Source organism: Canis lupus, chromosome 27 (genome assembly GCF_003254725.2).
Source record: "Canis lupus dingo isolate Sandy chromosome 27, ASM325472v2, whole genome shotgun sequence".
In the NCBI taxonomy this organism is placed as follows: Eukaryota; Metazoa; Chordata; class Mammalia; order Carnivora; family Canidae; genus Canis; species Canis lupus.
The window spans coordinates 4,972,367-4,989,307 of NC_064269.1; the positions used below are offsets into that span (position 1 = coordinate 4,972,367).

A 16,941-nucleotide genomic window follows, 5' to 3' on the forward strand; every position below is an offset into this window, starting at 1 on the left:
GGCCGCCAGGGCGCGCTAGGCGCCAGGCGCGAGGCCGCCGGGGGGCGGGAGGCGCTGTGATTGGCAGGCGCGGCCGTCAATCCGGCGCGGGGGCGGGGCGGCCTGTGGGCGGGAGGCGGGCCCTGCATGAATGGGGCGCGCGGCGCGGGCTGCAGTGGGCGCTCGCGGGGGGCGGGGGGAGCCGGAGCCGCGGCCGGGAGTGGGTGGGAGGAAGCGAAGTGGGGGGGAGGGACGGGAAAGAGCGCGAGGGGGCGGGGAGGGGCAACGCGGGAGCCGCGGCCGCCGGCTCTGTCGCTGGGCTGCCGCTGTCCGCTGCGCTGCCTCCGCCCTCGCCGCGCGCCGCCGCCCGCGGGACCCCGAGGAGCCCGGCGCCCCGCACCGGGCCGAGGAGCGGGGGCCCGGGAGCCGCCGCCGAGGGAGGAGCCGGGTCGGAGCGGCCGAGCCCGAGGCCCCCGGGCGTGGAGGTGGGGGGCTGAGGCCCCCGAGGGGGCCCCGCCGAGATGGGCAACCTGGAGAGCGCCGAGGGGGGCCCGGGCGAGCCTCCTTCCGTGTCGCTGCTGCCGCCGCCCGGCAAGATGCCGATGCCCGAGCCCTGTGAACTGGAGGAGAGGTTCGCCCTGGTGCTGGTGAGAGCTGAGCCCGGCCCCTTCCCCCTCCTGCCGTCCCCGGGGCCCGGGTGCCCCCGTCCGGCCCAGCCCTTCGGGGCCGGGGGCGCTGCCGATGCGCGCGCCGTGCCCCCTTGCAACCTCGGAGCAGCCGCTGGCCTCCCGACCTCGGAGGAGGGGTCCCCGGCCCGGGACCTCCCCGGGATCCGCACGTCTTCCCTCTCCCTCCCTCTTCTGCAGCCCTCACACCTCTCCCCACCGCCCCGACAGCCTTCCCGGGTCCGGGTCCCTAGAACCCCCATTTCTGAGCCTCCTGCTGGTGCGGGGTAGGGGGTGGGGGTGGAATCCAGAAACTTGGGGCCGGCCCGCCCCTCAGCCCAAGTCAGGGTCCTGTGGCTGGGGAGACCGCCTCTCGTGTTAACATGGAGGCTTCCCGGGGAGTGGGTCCCACTTCCAGCCCAGACCAGATGTTTGGGGAGGTGGGGAATGGAGGAGAGGGGGCTGGGAGCTGTCGAAGGGGGTGGGATAGAGGGTGATGCCATTCTACTTATTTTCAGAATGGCCTGCAGGCATCCTGCAGAGTTCTTAGTGGATTTGCCCAAAAGGCTGAACATGTGGATAAACCATTTCACCAGTGTATTTTTCCAATTGAAACAATACACAAACCATCCCGCGTCCTTTTTTTTTTTTTCCCCCCTCCCTCTTTATGTTAAGCCCTAGTGGCTGGTTTGTGTTCTTTGCCTGTGCTTCTTTTTAGTCTTTCTGTGGGTTTCCCAAAGACCTGTATAGACGAATTTTAAGCCGACTTTGGGATTCTTCTTTGATGTGGGAATTGGACGTTGGTGTCATTGGCTCTGTGGATAGGGAGGATTTGAGCTGGTATCCCTGGGATGAAGCCAGAAAATGTGTTGGAGGTAAAAAAACAAAAACAAAAACACACACACACAAAACAAAACGAGGTTTTGGAGAAAGAAAGTGAACTAGGTGATGGGACATTTGCTAGCAGAGGTAAACCTTTAAGAAACTTGGGGAAATAGTTCCTAGTTCCTCCGAGAACTCTCTAAAGGAGCAGTGTTAATGCTGCTGTTATTGTTGGTACGGCCCAGAGGGCCGATTTTGCCTTTGCCCATGCGGAGGGAATAGTTGTGGACTTAGCAGCCTTATTGGATTTCATCTGCCTTGGAATAGGGAGATTAGATCTATTGGCAACAGTGGGACTGTCTAGAGATCCCGGCCTCTCCGATGGTGGAGAGCCTGACATTAGCCCACTGGCACCACAAGCCAGCTCAGAGGTATTCCAGGGGGAAGCCGTGGTCCGGGAACCTCTCTGCCCACCAACTCTGCAGAGGGCCAAAGGGATCTGGGCCACACATCCTGTGGCCCTCTGCATTTCCCCCAGCCTCCTCAAGGGGATGGGTGAGTCAGTGATTACTAATGTACTGTGGCCAACTCAGAGGCTGAGAAGGAGAGATTGGGATTTGGTGCCCTTGAGAACAAGAGCTCAACTGTTGGGGAAAAGAGTGGGAGGGAATATGCACTCCAGTGGGGGTGTGAAATCCCCCCTCCTCCCCACCACCACCATGAGTTGGCGCGAGGTAGTTACAGAAATTGGAGAGAAAGCGATGGTTTCAGGTGGACTGGGTCAGGGGCTGCCTTAGGTAAGGGCTGCCAGGCTGTTGGTTGTGTGAGCTCAGAACCAGAGTTGATCATGTCCTCATTGGAGCTTGGTTGACAAGTTTGTTTAGTTAGTTGGCAAATTGATGGCTTAATAGCCACAACATGCACATGGTGTCCTGATTACTAAGCAGAGCACCCAGAGAGCACAGGTCAAGCCAGAGGGACCACCCACTTGCAAGTTATATTTTCTGAATAAAGTTTTGATTTGGTTCCTCTTGGCTTTTGTTTTGGTCTTGTTTCTGTGTGTCTGAGCTGCTGCTGATCGGGGGTTGGAACAGGGCAGGCCAGGGCTAGTTAGCTGTCTTATGGGCGGAGGGGATTTTACCTCACTTTTCCAACACAGAGAAATCATACTTTCTTAGGGATCTGAGTTCTTCTCTGGGGGCTCTTTCCTCTGCTTCTGTAACATGCCTTTTTCACTATCCTTCTTTTACTGTCCTACTATTTGGAAATAGCACTGGCCATTGGATGTTTGACCCTGGAGTAAGCTCAGGTGTATTTCCTGTATTCAGGAGAAGTGTAGTGTGGTAGAAAAAGCCAAGGCTGTTTTAGTAACTGTCTTAACCTCTCTAAGCCTCATCTATGAATTTTATAGATTTCTTTATCTAGAAGATAGGGTAATAATTTCTGTCCTGATAGGTTTATGAGAATTAGATGAGCCATGTATATAAGGCCCTTGGTACCCAGGAGGTACTCAGTATAGATTAGCTTTTTTTCTTGATTGTGTGAGTCAGACAAGCTGCTCCTTTCTTACTCTTTTCTTTCCCATATTGTCAGCATCATTATGATTGATTTGGTTTATGAAAAAGTTATTTGGGTATTTGTTGAGGTGACATACTGGTGTCTTGGTTAAGCATATGGATTTTCAAGGTAAAGTGGCCTCAAATACTGGCCTCTCCACAGTCTCTAGTTAGAAAAGTGTTTGGCCTTAAGCAAGTTGCTTAATCTCTTCGAGTCCCAGTTTCTTCTTATAAATGAGGATAATAATAGTATTTGCCACATGAAGTTGCTGTGTGGATATAATGAAACTGGAAGTCAGGTACTTAGATAGCAGAGTCTGGCAACTACTATATGCTCAGTAAATGGTAGCTTTTAAATTTGTAGCTCTCAGCAGTGACTCAGATCTGAGATCACTTGTATTCCCCAAAAGGATTTTAAGTTTAGAAATATGATGAGACCAATTACCCTATTCTGTATAGCTAGTCTCAGGATTTGCCTTCTGCTGTCAGATGGAGGGACTCCCCCAGTTCCAGTGTATCTTTGGAACAACCCCACCCCCCCAAAAGCACACTGGCTGGGGAAGTTATATCATTGTGAGTCAAGACCACAGGTTCCCAGTTTTCTGGAACAGACACATGATCTGACACATAGCCTGTCAGCCGAGGTTGTAGAGCTGAAGGTCTAAGGCCATGAGATGATTTGTTCAGGACATTGATCCCAAGAGTTCTAATCTGGCCCAGTGCCCTAATCTAAGACTTCCCTACTGTTGTGCTCGGATACTGATCCCCTCATACCTGGGGGCAGCTGAGGTCCCTGATTGGTCACCTCTGACTGGGATCAGTTCCATCATTTATTCGGTGTGCTATACAAATAGTATCATTTTCTAGCTGTGCCCTGATATGAAAAAGATTGTGAAGCTGTGTTATGCTTCTTTACCCCTTCTCTGGGATCCTTCTTTACCTCCCTGTCTGAGCAGCAACTCCTATGCTGTTGAGTACTGAGAAGTTTAGGGATGGTGCAATTATTGGAGCTTCTCTATTAATACCAGAATGAGAACCCATCTCTGTTCTGATAAAGCCCCAGTCTGTGTTTTGGTCCCAACTAGATTACTACCCAACCTCAGTTTCTCAGAAGCCAGTACTGGCCTTTGCTAAGAGAGGAGAGGCAGGGATCTCTAACTGCTTTGAAAGGATAGCTGTCTGCCCTTGCTGTGTTTGCACCCTCACTTTTCTCTTTGCTGACTTATTATGGACTTGAAATGGAGTCTAAACGTTCTGACGCCAGAAAAAGCCCTGGATATCCCTCAGGAGAAGGCTGTCAGGGCAAAAGGGTGGGGTTGTATGTCAGAGCCTGTCCCTGCCATGGGTCCTCCTCTCCTCCTCTCACATTTCCCTGGTGATGACTGATGGCTTGGGGTTTTGCTCTAAGTGTAGCGTTGACATGGGAGCTAAGCTGGTCTGGGTGCTAGCTGTCTAAGAGGCTTTGAGGGCCTCTTGTGACACAGAAAGGGGATGGGAAAAACTTGGATTAAATATCAAGTTCCAAATGGCCATGATGGAAATTTTTTCCCAGCCCTGGGGATTGTGGTGAATTAGTTCAGGCTGGAATAGGACATGGGGGAGGGAGAGGACCCTTGACAGCAGCTGGTCAGGGGAACCCCTTTGCTCAGAGACCCCATGGAGAAGACCTTAGGCCACAAGAGAGGAGCCTTATTCTCTTGACCTTTCCATGCGACCCTGCCTTAGACTGGGGGAGGTGTGTGGGGAGTTCAGGGGATAGGGCTGATGGAGTGGGCTTCTTGTCATTTGGGAATGTTTTCATTGCTTAAAAGGACTTTTAGCTTTTTTCTTTTTCCTCTTAAAGTAATACTCATTCCCTAAGAAAAGTCTGAACAATTTAGAAAGAGGAAAAGACTTAAGATTTATATTGAAGAAAAGCATCCATATTTTCTCTAGTTCCTTTACCAAATGGAGCCAATGTGTTTTTAAAACTGTTCATATTTTTTTCTCTGCATAAGGTTTTGTATAATGTTGTAATATTGGAATATACTTTTTAATCCAGTTTGGGGTTTGTTTGTGTTTTTTCTTTCTTTCTTTCTTTTTTTTTTTTTTTGGCTTTGTTATTTCACTAGTTTTCCCAAGCCTGTCATTGTAAACATTTTTAAATGCTTGTACAGTGGTTCCTCAAGTGAATGTACCATTGTGTGCTTAACTGTTCTATTGTTGGATATTTAGGTTGTTTGCTTCTGTTTGCCATCATAAACAATGCTATGATGAACATCTTGATGTATAAAACTTTTTCAATATTTAGAGTTTTCCTTAGGATAGAAACCCAAAATTGAACCTGCTAGGTTGTAGGATATAAAGTTTTTAAGGTCCTCGATACATATTTCCAAATAGTTTTTAAAAAAGAAGTAGTGCATGCGCGTATCTTCAAAGGAAGGGGGGAGGATTGAGAATAGCTTCTTTTCTCCTGATTATGACAATAATAATGACATGTTTATTAAGCAAATTTAGAAATTAAAAATGCAACAAGTATAAACTATATAGAAAAATATAAAGAAGAGAATTAAAATCACCTGTAATCTCACTGTCTACTATTAACTTTTTGATGTACTTATACCTATTTTAACCGTTAGGATCATACTGTGCAAATTGTATTGTAAGCTGATTTTTATTTTACTATCTTTTTTTTTTTAATGAACTAGATTTTATTTATTTATTTATTTATTTATTTATTTATTTATTTATTCATGATAGAGAGAGAGAGAGAGGCAGGAGACACAGGCAGAGGGAGAAGCAGGCTCCATGCAGGGAGCCCAATGTGGGACTTGATCCCAGGACTCCAGGATTATGCCCTGGGCCAAAGGCAGGTGCTAAACCGCTGAGCCACCCAGGGATCCCCTTTATTTTACTATCTTAAGCATTTTCTCCTTTGTTTAAACATTCCTCAGTATCACGATTTCATAGCTAGGTAGTATTTCATAGTATAGTACTTTATTAATGCCTTATCTTTTTTCTCTTTTTTGCCACTATAAATAACAACTGTGAAGAATATCCTGTGCATAACTATTTGTATGCACCTCTGATTATTTATGTAGGATAAATTGCTAGAAGTATAATTATTGGGTCAAAGGGGATATTTTTTTTTGGGGGGGGATATGCTTTTTTAAAGTCTTTTGAGAAATATGTTTCTAAAAAAGTTATACTAGTTGGCTTTTTCACTGACAGTATGTATCTCTCCCATTCTTTGTAAGCTAAACATTACTGGATGGTTTAACATTTTTAAAAAACCTTTGCCAATTTCATTAATGAGAAATAGTGTTTTACTTTGTATTTCTTTCAACATTTCATCATAAATGTTTTGGCCATCTTTTGTGATCTTTGCTCTCTGTTGGGTATTTATTACAGATACATATTTCTATGTGATAAATGTGTACATTTCCATTTTTATTATAAAAATTTTCACATATGAAAGAGCATATTATGAGATTAAAATAATGTTTAAAATGGATACACTGGTGTATCTACTGTGGAGTTCTTGGAATTGCTTCCTGTCCCTTAATTTCTTCTCCCTGCTATTTTATCTGGGATGAAGAAACCCTTTAGCTCAGGACTTGTTGGGTCTGGGACAAGTCTGCAGCTGGGACGGTCCAGGTGGCAGCCACACCAGTGTTTCAGAGCTCTGTCTGTGGGGAAACAACCACGACAGCTGCTGAGAACAGGAACTAGTCGTGGTGGAAATAGCTAATCTTCAGTGAAGTGAAAAAAGAAGCCAAGGTGGAGAGGAAATGAGACCACAGATCCTCCCGTGCCCCTGAGGTTGCCTGGGAAGGCTGGTTGGAGCCAGGGCCTGGTTCTGTGGTCAAGACCAGAGTTCCGCCCCAGAACTGACTACCGTGGGCTCAGGGGACGGCAGCGCTGGCTGCCTGAAGTCAGAGTGTTAACTGGTCGACCAGGCTGGTCGCCTCAATCCTGGGGAAACATTTCTTCCAAGTCTGAGCTGAGCTGAAGCAGTGCCAGGGAAAGGCCGGGGGTTCATTCCAGTTCGGAAATGCACTTCAGAGAAGAGGAAGGACCTTTTACTTTGAAGATAAGAGAGGGTGCTGTCTCCACACAGCACCCCCACCTCCTGCTCCTCGCTGGGTGCTTCAGGACTCCCTCTTTGATCAGCACCAGTTGGGGACTGAAGGGTTTTAAGATCGTCATCCATAAAGAAAAGTATATTCTGGAACAGAGATGAACTAAGCAGCTAGAATTCCTGAGTTCCCAGTTCCAGTCTCTCTTTTGCCTCCCTCAGCAAAGCCGCATCTTTGCGTGTTGTTTTCCTTCCACATGGGAAAATGAATCACCCAAGGAAGACGTCGAACTGTCAAGCTGCCTCCCTGTCCTTGAGATACCCTGCTGGCCTTTGCCTCCCAGCCTGCTCTCTGCTTCTCTTTTCATCTTTCAGAGCCCCCTCTGTCCAGATTCTCTCGCCTTTTCTGTCCTTCATCCCCTCACAGCAAAGTCATGGGCTGGGAGTTTGTGTGTTTTGGTAAGAGAGGACCTGGAGAGGGTGTTTTGGAAGCAGTAAACCCCCCCGCCCCGCTTTATGAATTTGCACATTCTTCTTAGTTTATAAAGTACTTTGAGGTCCTTGAATGGTGTTGTAAATAATATTCAGAACCAAGGGGCTAGCAGAATTATTTACATGATGAATTTTGCCAGGAGAGGAAGGGTTTAGGCTGTTTACAATGTGGTGGTTCAGTTCTTGTCCTCATCTCTTCCTCCTATCCCCTCCCCATCTCTTTTACCACCTTCCCACCCTAAGCCAGTGTTATTGCCAGGGGGGCTGGAGTTGGGGCTGATCATCTTGCCTCTGGGTCCCTAAACACATTAACAGAGCTGGTATGTATTCTCTTCCTTCCCTACTTGCTCATCTACTCAGGTCTAGACTATGTCATACCCCTTCTGCAGTTGCCCAGTGCCTCTTTAAGAAGAGCTGGGGATGAGCCTGGTTTTCCCTACTTTAGGAGATGGTTATTTTAAGAACTACCTACCTACAGGGACACCTGGGTGGCTCAGTCGATTAAACATATGACTCTTGATTTTGGTTCAGGTCATGATCTCAGGGTCTTGGGCTGGAGCCCCATGTTGGGCTCTGCACTCAGTACAGTCTGCTTGAGTTTTTCTCTCCCTCTCCCTCTGCTCCTCCTCACACTCATGCACCCACATTCTCTATCTCTTAAATAAATAAACTTTTTAAAAATAAAAAGTTTATTTATTTGTGAGAGAGAACAGAGAGAGAGAAAGCATAAGCAGTAGGGATGGGCAGAGGGAGAAGGAGAAGCAGACTCCTCACCTAGCAGGGAGTCTGATGTAAGCTCGATCCCAGGACCCCAGGATCATGACCTGAGCTGAAGCCAGATGCTTAACCAACTGAGCCACCCAGGCACCCCTAAAATAAAATCTTTAAAAAATGTTTCTTTCTGAGCAAATTTCATTCTTTATGAAATGGGTGATGATGATACCTATCTTACAGGATTTTGAGGCTGTTTAAAGTAGAAAACATAGTAAAAATACTTTGTAACCTACAAAGGTTCTACAAATAAATGTTTGTGGCATATACATTACCCACTACACCAATCTCTGTTCCCATAAATAAAAGTGGTTGTCGTGTGGGGGTGGTATGATCCCAGGAGGGAGTTGTTGGAAATAAGTGAGGATGTTTTGGTTATCATACTGACTGGGTGGTGCTACTAGCACTTAGTGCTGCAGGGCCAGGGATATTAACTATCCTACAGCGTTTGGGCAGTCCCACACAGTAAAGAATGCTCCTGTCCACATGCTGACACCACCCCTGCTGAGAATCATCTTCTACTAATCTATACCTCCCTTGTCCCGTGTCCCAGTTGGGGATTAAGCTTCGGGGAGCAGTAAAAGTGAAAGCAGAACCATAGTTTTTTGGTACTTTCTTGATTTTCCCCACTTCCTGTTATGCCCTCAGGCAAGAAATGGATCTCTTTTATGACTTCTGTTTAAGGCCTGATTCCCTGATCCCCTCTGTACTTTGGGCCCTACCATAAATTTATCAAGGAGCAGTTTGGGGTATGCATACTCCACTGCTGATCTTTACCTACCCCTGGTTAGCTCCTCAAGCCAAGGTAAAAATTCTTTGAGGTTGGGAATATGTTTGAGAGATCTTTGAACAATGCTTCTGAATCTTGTGGGTAACTGACCCTTTTGAAAATCTGATTAGACCTGTGACCCCTAATTCTCCCCACCCTAACGCATATGTGTACACACACACACACAGTATCTGGGGGTTTAAAGCTTATTCTTGGATCTGCTAAAGAATTTCTGGCTTTGAGCCTAGAGGAATGGGAAGGTAGAGCTGAGGGAGAAGGTGGAGCCACAGAAGTCCCTTGATACAAGTACTCTTGATATTTTGTAAGGAGAAGAAGCCCTGGCTATCAGTTCAGATAAAATGATGTCTCTTGGTGGTGGTTCCAAACAAGAGAGCTTGTTGAAACTTGGCTGACTCTCATTTAGGGGAGATATTCTTGCCCCTGGACATTTTGATTTATTTTTGATTAAGGACATTTTGTGATAGGGTCTGTCCTTACACTCTCAGCCTCCAGGAACATCTAGTTTAGAGATGACAGGATGTACTTTGACGAGCCAGGGGAACCAGTGGCATCCTTGCAGTGAGATCCAAGGTTTAGGTCATATCCTGTGTTTGGCGGTCCTACCTGCCTAATGTAGCAACTGCCTCCTGCAGGCCCAAGTTCTGGGAATATTCAGGCAGTCAGCTTCCCAGGGTGTGCCTGAGAGGGAACTGGGAATAGCCAGTCTCTAGGAGTTACTTTTATGCTTAAATCCTCTTGCTTTCTACCTTACAGGGGTAAAAAGAAACTAATAATAATTTTAAGATTTTTTTTGACAGCTCAGAACATTTCATACTAAAATTTTTGAAGGAAAGAGGTTTTAGGGGCCTTATTATGAAAAAACTTTTTTTCTGGGTAGAGTCTCCTATCTCATCCTTATAGGAATGGCTCAGTTTCTGGTCTCCAGCAAATGCCTCAATTTAACTTGTATAGGTTAAGGAAAGACAACGTTTGTTGGGTATATGCCGCATGTTGTTACATGTGTTACATCCGTTAACTTGTCAACAACTCTGTGAGGCATTTGTGTCACTTCTCTTTTACAGGTGATAAGACAGGGCTCAGAGTGGTTAACTAACCTGCAGAAGGTCTCCACTTAAATGTCACTTACTTAGAGGAGACTTAAGCAAAAATTTTCAGTTTTTTTTTTTGTTCATGTTAGAAGGACTGCTGGAATACAACTTCTAAAAACCGCTTAATCCTTGATCGTATGTATAGATTTTTAAATGCACAGAAAAATTTCTGGAAGTATACAGTGGTTACCTCTGGGATGGAGGGAGGGAAGGGACCATATTGGGAGGAACAGGAAAGTCAAATTGAATTTAATTTAGCTTTATAAAATGTTTACATTTTTTATAAGGAGAATGTGTACTTGTGTGTTAATTATGTAATTAAAAGTTAAGGAAAAAGGTTCTTAATCTTACTAGAAGTCAAGGAAATGAATATTTAAAATATATGCTTTTGGGGAGTCTGGGTGGCTCGGTTAGGCATCTCCCTGCGGCTCAGGTCATGATTCCAGGGTCGTGGGATCCAGCCCTTCATCGTCTCTCTGCTCAGCAGGGAGTCTGCTTCTCCCTCTCCTTCTGCCTGCTGCTCTGCCTACTTGTGCTTGCAGTCTCTCTTTGTCAAATAAATAAATAAAATCTTTTTTAAAAATACACTTTTTCTACTAATCATTAGGTGAAATTTGAGAGATTGATAATGTCTATGGGTGTCTTAATGGTACATTAATACACAATGGTGGGGTAATTTGGTACAGGCATATTTGAAGGCATTTTAGAGTGTCTATCCATTTCAAATGGGCACACCCTCTGACCAGGCCATCTTCTAGGAAACTGTCCTACAGAACTGTTTACACATGTGCAGGAAGGTGCATATAAAGGATCCTCAGAAAATAAATAAATAAATAAATAAATAAATAAATAAATAAATAAATAAATAAATAAAAAGGATCCTCAGGGCTGCACTGTTTAATTGTAAAAAACTAGGGACAACCTGATGGTCTGTTTTGTGTCCAAATCTATTTCCCTTCCATTCACCTAGTTACTCAAGGCCAACGTTGGGAGTTATCCTTAATTTTTTCTTCTGTCTCTCCCATACCTGATTCCATCTCCAAAAATATATCTCAGATCTATCCATTTTCTCTCTACTACCATGGTTTCAGTCCAAGCAATATCAGCTCTTGCTTCTATTATAGCCAACCAACTGGCCTCCTCTACTGCCCCTTTCTCCATCCCCCTGTTCATTTTCCACAAAGCAGCCAAATTTATTTTTTATTTTTTTAAGATTTATTTATTTATTTATGACAGACAGAGAGAGAGAGAGAGGCAGAGACACAGGAGGAGGGAGAAGCAGGCTTCATGCTGGGAGCCCGACGTGGGACTTGATCCTGGGACTCCAGAATCGCGCCCTGGGCCAAAGGCAGGTGCCAAACCGCTGAGCCACCCAGGGATTCCCTAAAGCAGCCAAATTTAAAATATAAATTACATAGCATCTTTCCCCTGCCTAAAACCTTTAATGGCTTCCTTTTGTACATAGGAAAAAAGGAAACTCTTGGCCTTGGCCCTTAAGATTGTGCATTATTTGGTCCTGCTGACCTCTTCAACCTCACTCACCCTCCTGTTCACCACACTCCATGTTAGCCTTCTTTCATTTCAGTACAAGCTCCTCTCTGTCTCAGGGCTTTTGCACAAGTTGGTTCCTCTTCTGGAATGCCTTTTCCCTGAATCTTCAAGCGGTTTGATCCAGCTTCTACTTCAGGTCTCAGTTTAAAAAAATGTGGAACACCTGGGTAGCTCAGTGGTTGAGCATCGCCTTCGGCTCAGGGCATGATCCTGGGATCCAGGATAAAGTCCCGCATCAGCCTCCCTGCATGGATCCTGCTCCCTCTGCCTGTGTCTCTGCCTCTGTCTCTCTTTGTGTCTCTCATGAATAAATAAATAAAATCTTAAAAAAAAAATGCCACCTTTCAGAGAGGCCTCCCTCACTTTTAATTTTCTATCTTAACATGCTACTTATTTCTTTTGTATTATTTTCATTTTCAAATTATTTGTTGATTACTTATTTATTATCTGTCCACTGAGACTGTTGGCTCCAGGAGGGTGGAGACTTTATGTATGCTTATCACTGTACAGCCAAATAACTGGCACTGGGTAGGCACTCAATAAATGGCAGTGGCTGATGGGAATCTCCAAGATGTGTATGTGTGTAAATAAAATAATCTAAAAAGCAGTTAAAAGGAGACTGTGTATAATGCTTTATAAGCCACATATGTTTATATGTAAATATATAGAAAAAAGGTCTGAAAGAATCAACAGCAGACTTAATTGTGTGATGACCCTTGGAAGGCAATGGATAGAGTTGGGGCTGATGAGTGACTCATTTTTTATTTTGTAAGCTTTTGAGGTGATTGAAAAAAATTTTATAGTATGTACTCATGTATTTATTTTTCTTTTTTTTTAAATTTTTCTTCTGAGGGAAGAGGAGGCAATAAAAAAAAACAGGGGAGAAGGACTCAACTTTTTTTTTTTTTAAGATTTTATTTATTTATTCATGAGAGACACAGAGAGAGGGGCAGAGACCCAGGCAGAGGGAGAAGGGAGAAGCAGGGTCCTTGCAGGGAGCCTGACTCTATCCTAGGAACCCCGGGATTATGACCTGAGCCAAAGGCAGACACCCAACCACTGAGACACCCAGGCATCCCAGCACTCAACTTTTATTGCAAAGAAGAAAGTTCCTCTTTCTTATTCCCTGCACTGAGCCAAAAGAAGTGAGCAAGAGGGAGAAAGGACACCAGTGGGGTCAGCAACTGGCCACAGCCCATTCCCTGCCCTGTGCTGAGCTGGCACTAGTTTTTAGAGTAGAAAGAATCTTAGGAGATGCTCTTCTGCCCTGAGGTTGTATTTTAAATTCTTTAATGTAGGCATGATCTTGGTCCCCCAGACACAGCCTCGTTGTGTATTTTTAGCCTTTTTTATTTCTAGGCCAGTGAAAGCTGCACCTCCAGCCTTAGCAGAGCTGTAGCAGGTGAAGTCAGCAAAGAGAATAACTGTGAGCTCTGGACTTCACTGCTGCTAAGTTTTTCAAAGTCAAGACCATTTAGCAGCCCTGACCCCCACGGAAGCCACATTCTCTAGATTCTTATCTCCCGGGAATACAGATAGCTAATCATTTTCATAGCTAACATTTCCAGGGCTAATGGTATGCCAGGCACCATGCAAAGCTCTTCACACATGATTCATTTAATCATCACAACTTTATGAAGTAGTTTTATTATCTGCATTTTATAGATGAGGAAACTGAGGTCCAGGAAGGTTAAGTAGCTCACTAGGATCACACAGTAAGTGGTGAAGTTAGGATTTGAATCCAAGCAGTCTGACTCCAAGCCCCTGTTGTGAGCTAGGGTTTCCTTCTCTTCCCGGGGTCAGCCTCCTTTCCCTTGGTTGCTGCTTTGGAGGAGGGTGTGTAGATTATAGCAGAATATATGGGAGGCTCCAGGACAAGGCGTCCTTTGCTAAGAGGTGTGGTAGGAAGATTTGGGCTTTGGATTCAGTCAGACTTATCCCACTAGGACATGGGCTATTCAAGTGTTTTGGTTTTCAGTTTTTGGAGGGTTTTGTTTTATTTTGTTTTGTTTTACTTACTGTGTGCCAGCAATACCACTGGGTATACAGTGGTGAAAAGACAAATATCGTCTCTACCTTGGTGGAGTTTACAGGGAAAGACAGATTTTTTTTTTTAGATTTTATTTATTTGAGAGAGTGAGAGATTTTATTTATAGTGAGAGAGGGTACAAGCCAGGTCAGGAGGAGAGGGAGAAGCAGACTCCCTGATGAGCAGGGAGCCCAAAGTGAGACTCCATCCCAGGATCTGGGAATCATGACCTGAGCTAAAGGCAGAGGCTTAACTGACTGAGGTACCCAGGCACCCCTGGAAAGACAGATATTAAGCAAATAAATAATTAATCGCAAATTATGGTATGCCCTTGGGAGGCAAAGAACAAGTAGTTAGGAGAGAGCAATAACAAAGGCTCCCTCTAAATGAATGCCAGAAACAGCCTTGGAAGTTTATGAGCGGTTTTCTGCTTTCATTTCGTTTTCCTTCCTTTCTTGATTTATTAAGGAAGTGTGTCTTAGGTGCCTGCTGTCAACACAGCACTTTCCTGAGTACTTTGGAGAATACCAAGAAAGAGAAGACAATGCTCACTATCTAAGTTGGAGAGACAAAACATATACCTAGAACTGTACTTTGAACAACTAGAGAATTAGAACAAGCGTGTGTCCTCAGATTGTCTACGAGACTCCTCATGTACCTCTCGTATACCTCAGTTATCTTATCCACAGCATGGGGATGCCCTTTGTCTTGCCCAGTCCCATCTGGGAAGACCAAAGGAGATCATGAGGTCACAGAGTGTCACACAGCTACAAGCACTGAAGTGTTGGTGAGTTAGGGAAGGGTCCCTGTGGCAGAGGATTGCCAATCAGGCGGTGCTCTGAGGAGGACATGGACTTTCATTCAGGTCTTAAAGGGGATAGGTGTAGATAAGGAGCGAGGACATTGTTGCAGGCCAGAGCTTAGGGGAGGAGGTTAAAGGGGAAGAATGAGCCAGGCATGTGAGGGGCAGCCAGAAGCCCTGCTGCTGGGACAGAGGAACCCAGGTACAAACAGAGAGGTGAGCTTGGATCAGGTCAGAGGGACAGTTGGTAGAGAGTTTTGTCTGAAGTGTCCCTGATTGCTAGAGAAGGCTGTGGAGGCCTTCCTGCCTGGGCTTTCAGCGGGGAAAAGAGATCGTTGGCAAGTGGTTCATGGCCATTCATGGGTTTGTTCCCTAAATTGAATGATTGACATATGGGAGAAATACATGGCGACCCAGTCCTTATAGGTTACAAAATCAGAATAATTTGATGTAAGCGATACTGGATAGAGGATGATCCATATGTTGTTACCTCTGAACTGCAAAGTCCAAAAATTTAGAAGACTCCATTTCTAGTCACCAAGTTTGGGGCTAATTCTTTCCTTTGCTAAATCTATTATGCCTTCCTTTAGGATGAAATGTTGTCTTGCACTGTATAATTGTATTATTAACAATGGCTTGTTCGTGGTAGGTACCCAATAAGTGTAGCTCATTGTGTAGTAATAGTGTCCGGTGTTTGTGAGCCACTTTCTACCTGTGTGTTTCCTTACACACTATTGGGGTAGAGGGTGGAAGGGTGGCCCTGGAGCCTCTTCCAGCTAGTCATCTAGGCCATACTCCCGGGAGTCACGCTAAGCTATTTTTCCTCCCACCTTCTCTCTGTATGTACTACCACTGCCATAGTTGGTCCTCATTGCTTGCCTGGTGTATCGTAACAGATCCCTCTGTGGTCTCTCCACTCTGGTCGTGCAGACCCACCTGCCCTGATCCATCGTGTAGCCATATGTAAAGACCTCAGGGAAGGGTTTTCTAGGAAGAGAGAACAATCTGTGCAAAGCTGTGGAGTGGGAAGGAGCTTTGCACAGTTGAGAACGCAGGGGAGTGCCAGATTGATTGACAAGGATGCTGGAGAGAGGTGAGCAGGGCCCCCAGATCACGGGAGACCTTGTCAACTTTGGTGAGGAGTTTAGGTACTATTGTAGGTGGAATGACTTGATCTGCTTTATAGTATTAAGAGTTCACTGGCTGCTGTGTGGAGAATTCTGGAATCTGGCTCCCCTCTGGGCAGCATGGTGGTCTGAGTGAGACCAGGCTCCTCATCCTCACTCAACTTTGTCCACAGCAGAGTGATCATACCCTCTGCCTTTTCAAGTTTGACTGGTGCTCAGTCCTCACTCCTCTACCCACCCTCAGGCCAGAAAGGGCAGTGCCTCTGCTAGGCTGGCCCCAGTGTTTGGCGTGCCTACTGGTGGCTTGAGCCTATAATTTGGCGGGTTGGCTGGTTACAAAAATAAAAAGTGCGACCTATAACTAAAGCTGAGTGGATTCAGTAAAGAGGGAGCTTTTAATTTGCAGAGGTCCTGGGCTGTATTTAAGTGGAGGAGAAATGTGTCTCCTCCCTATGTGCTGTTCCATTTTCTCCCTCTAGTACCTGCTCTGGGCAGGGTTGGGACTCATAGGTCTGCGGATGATCTGTGCAGGACTTTATTTTTTTATTTTTATTTTTTAAAGATTTTACTTGTTTACTCATGAGAGAGAGAGAGGCAGAGACACAGGCAGAGGGAGAAGCAGGCTCCATGCAGGGAGCCCGACATGGGACTGGATCCCGGGTCTCCAGGATCACGCCCTGGGCTGAAGGCGGCACTAAACCGCTGAGCAACCCGGGCTGCCCTGTGCAAGACTTTAGGGAGATATTTGGAGGGGATGTTGGGTCCAACAAAAGGTTGTAGGCTTCCTGTGAAGTCAGTATTATTCAGTCTTGTTTCTTAGGGATAGAAGTGGAGTCTTTAGATACTTGTCTTTTCAGGGCTCCTCAAGCTTGATTCTCTAAAGAGTTCCTGAATCCACTCTATATGTTCTTGACTGGCAGAGAAATAAGAAATCTGGGCTGGGAAACTACAAGGAGCTCAGGGATTCCTTTTGCCTGTTCAGCCAGGCCTTTTTCAAGAGTTCTGGGACTCAGTGAATCTGGATTTGGATCCTGGCTCTGCCACTTATTATCTTTATGACCTTGGGTCAGTGCCTTAACTTCTTTGAGCCTTAGTTTCTTTATCTGTATAATCAGGATAATAATACCTAGCTTCTAGAGATTTTGTGAGGATGTAAAGGATCCAGGGCAGTGTTTGGCATACTGGCCACTTAATAAATTTTAAGTAGAAATA

The 16,941-nt window shown here is 45.5% G+C and overlaps 1 protein-coding gene across 6 annotated transcripts in view; it reads left to right on the forward strand.

Moving 5' to 3' along the window:
• Window positions 1-302: 302 nt before the first annotated feature.
• FMNL3 (formin like 3) overlaps window positions 303-16,941 on the forward strand; it is a 53,941-nt gene continuing 37,302 nt past the window's right edge. For 3 of the 6 annotated variants that reach the window (XM_025477544.3, XM_025477543.3, XM_025477546.2), the window contains exon 1: window positions 310-626. In XM_025477544.3, the coding sequence (XP_025333329.1) occupies window positions 501-626 (126 nt within the window). In that variant the 5' untranslated portion in view covers window positions 310-500. Of the gene's footprint in view, window positions 627-16,941 lie in introns of all 6 variants that reach the window. The other 3 variants (XM_025477542.3, XM_025477545.3, XM_049102830.1) reach the window with 2 other exon arrangements.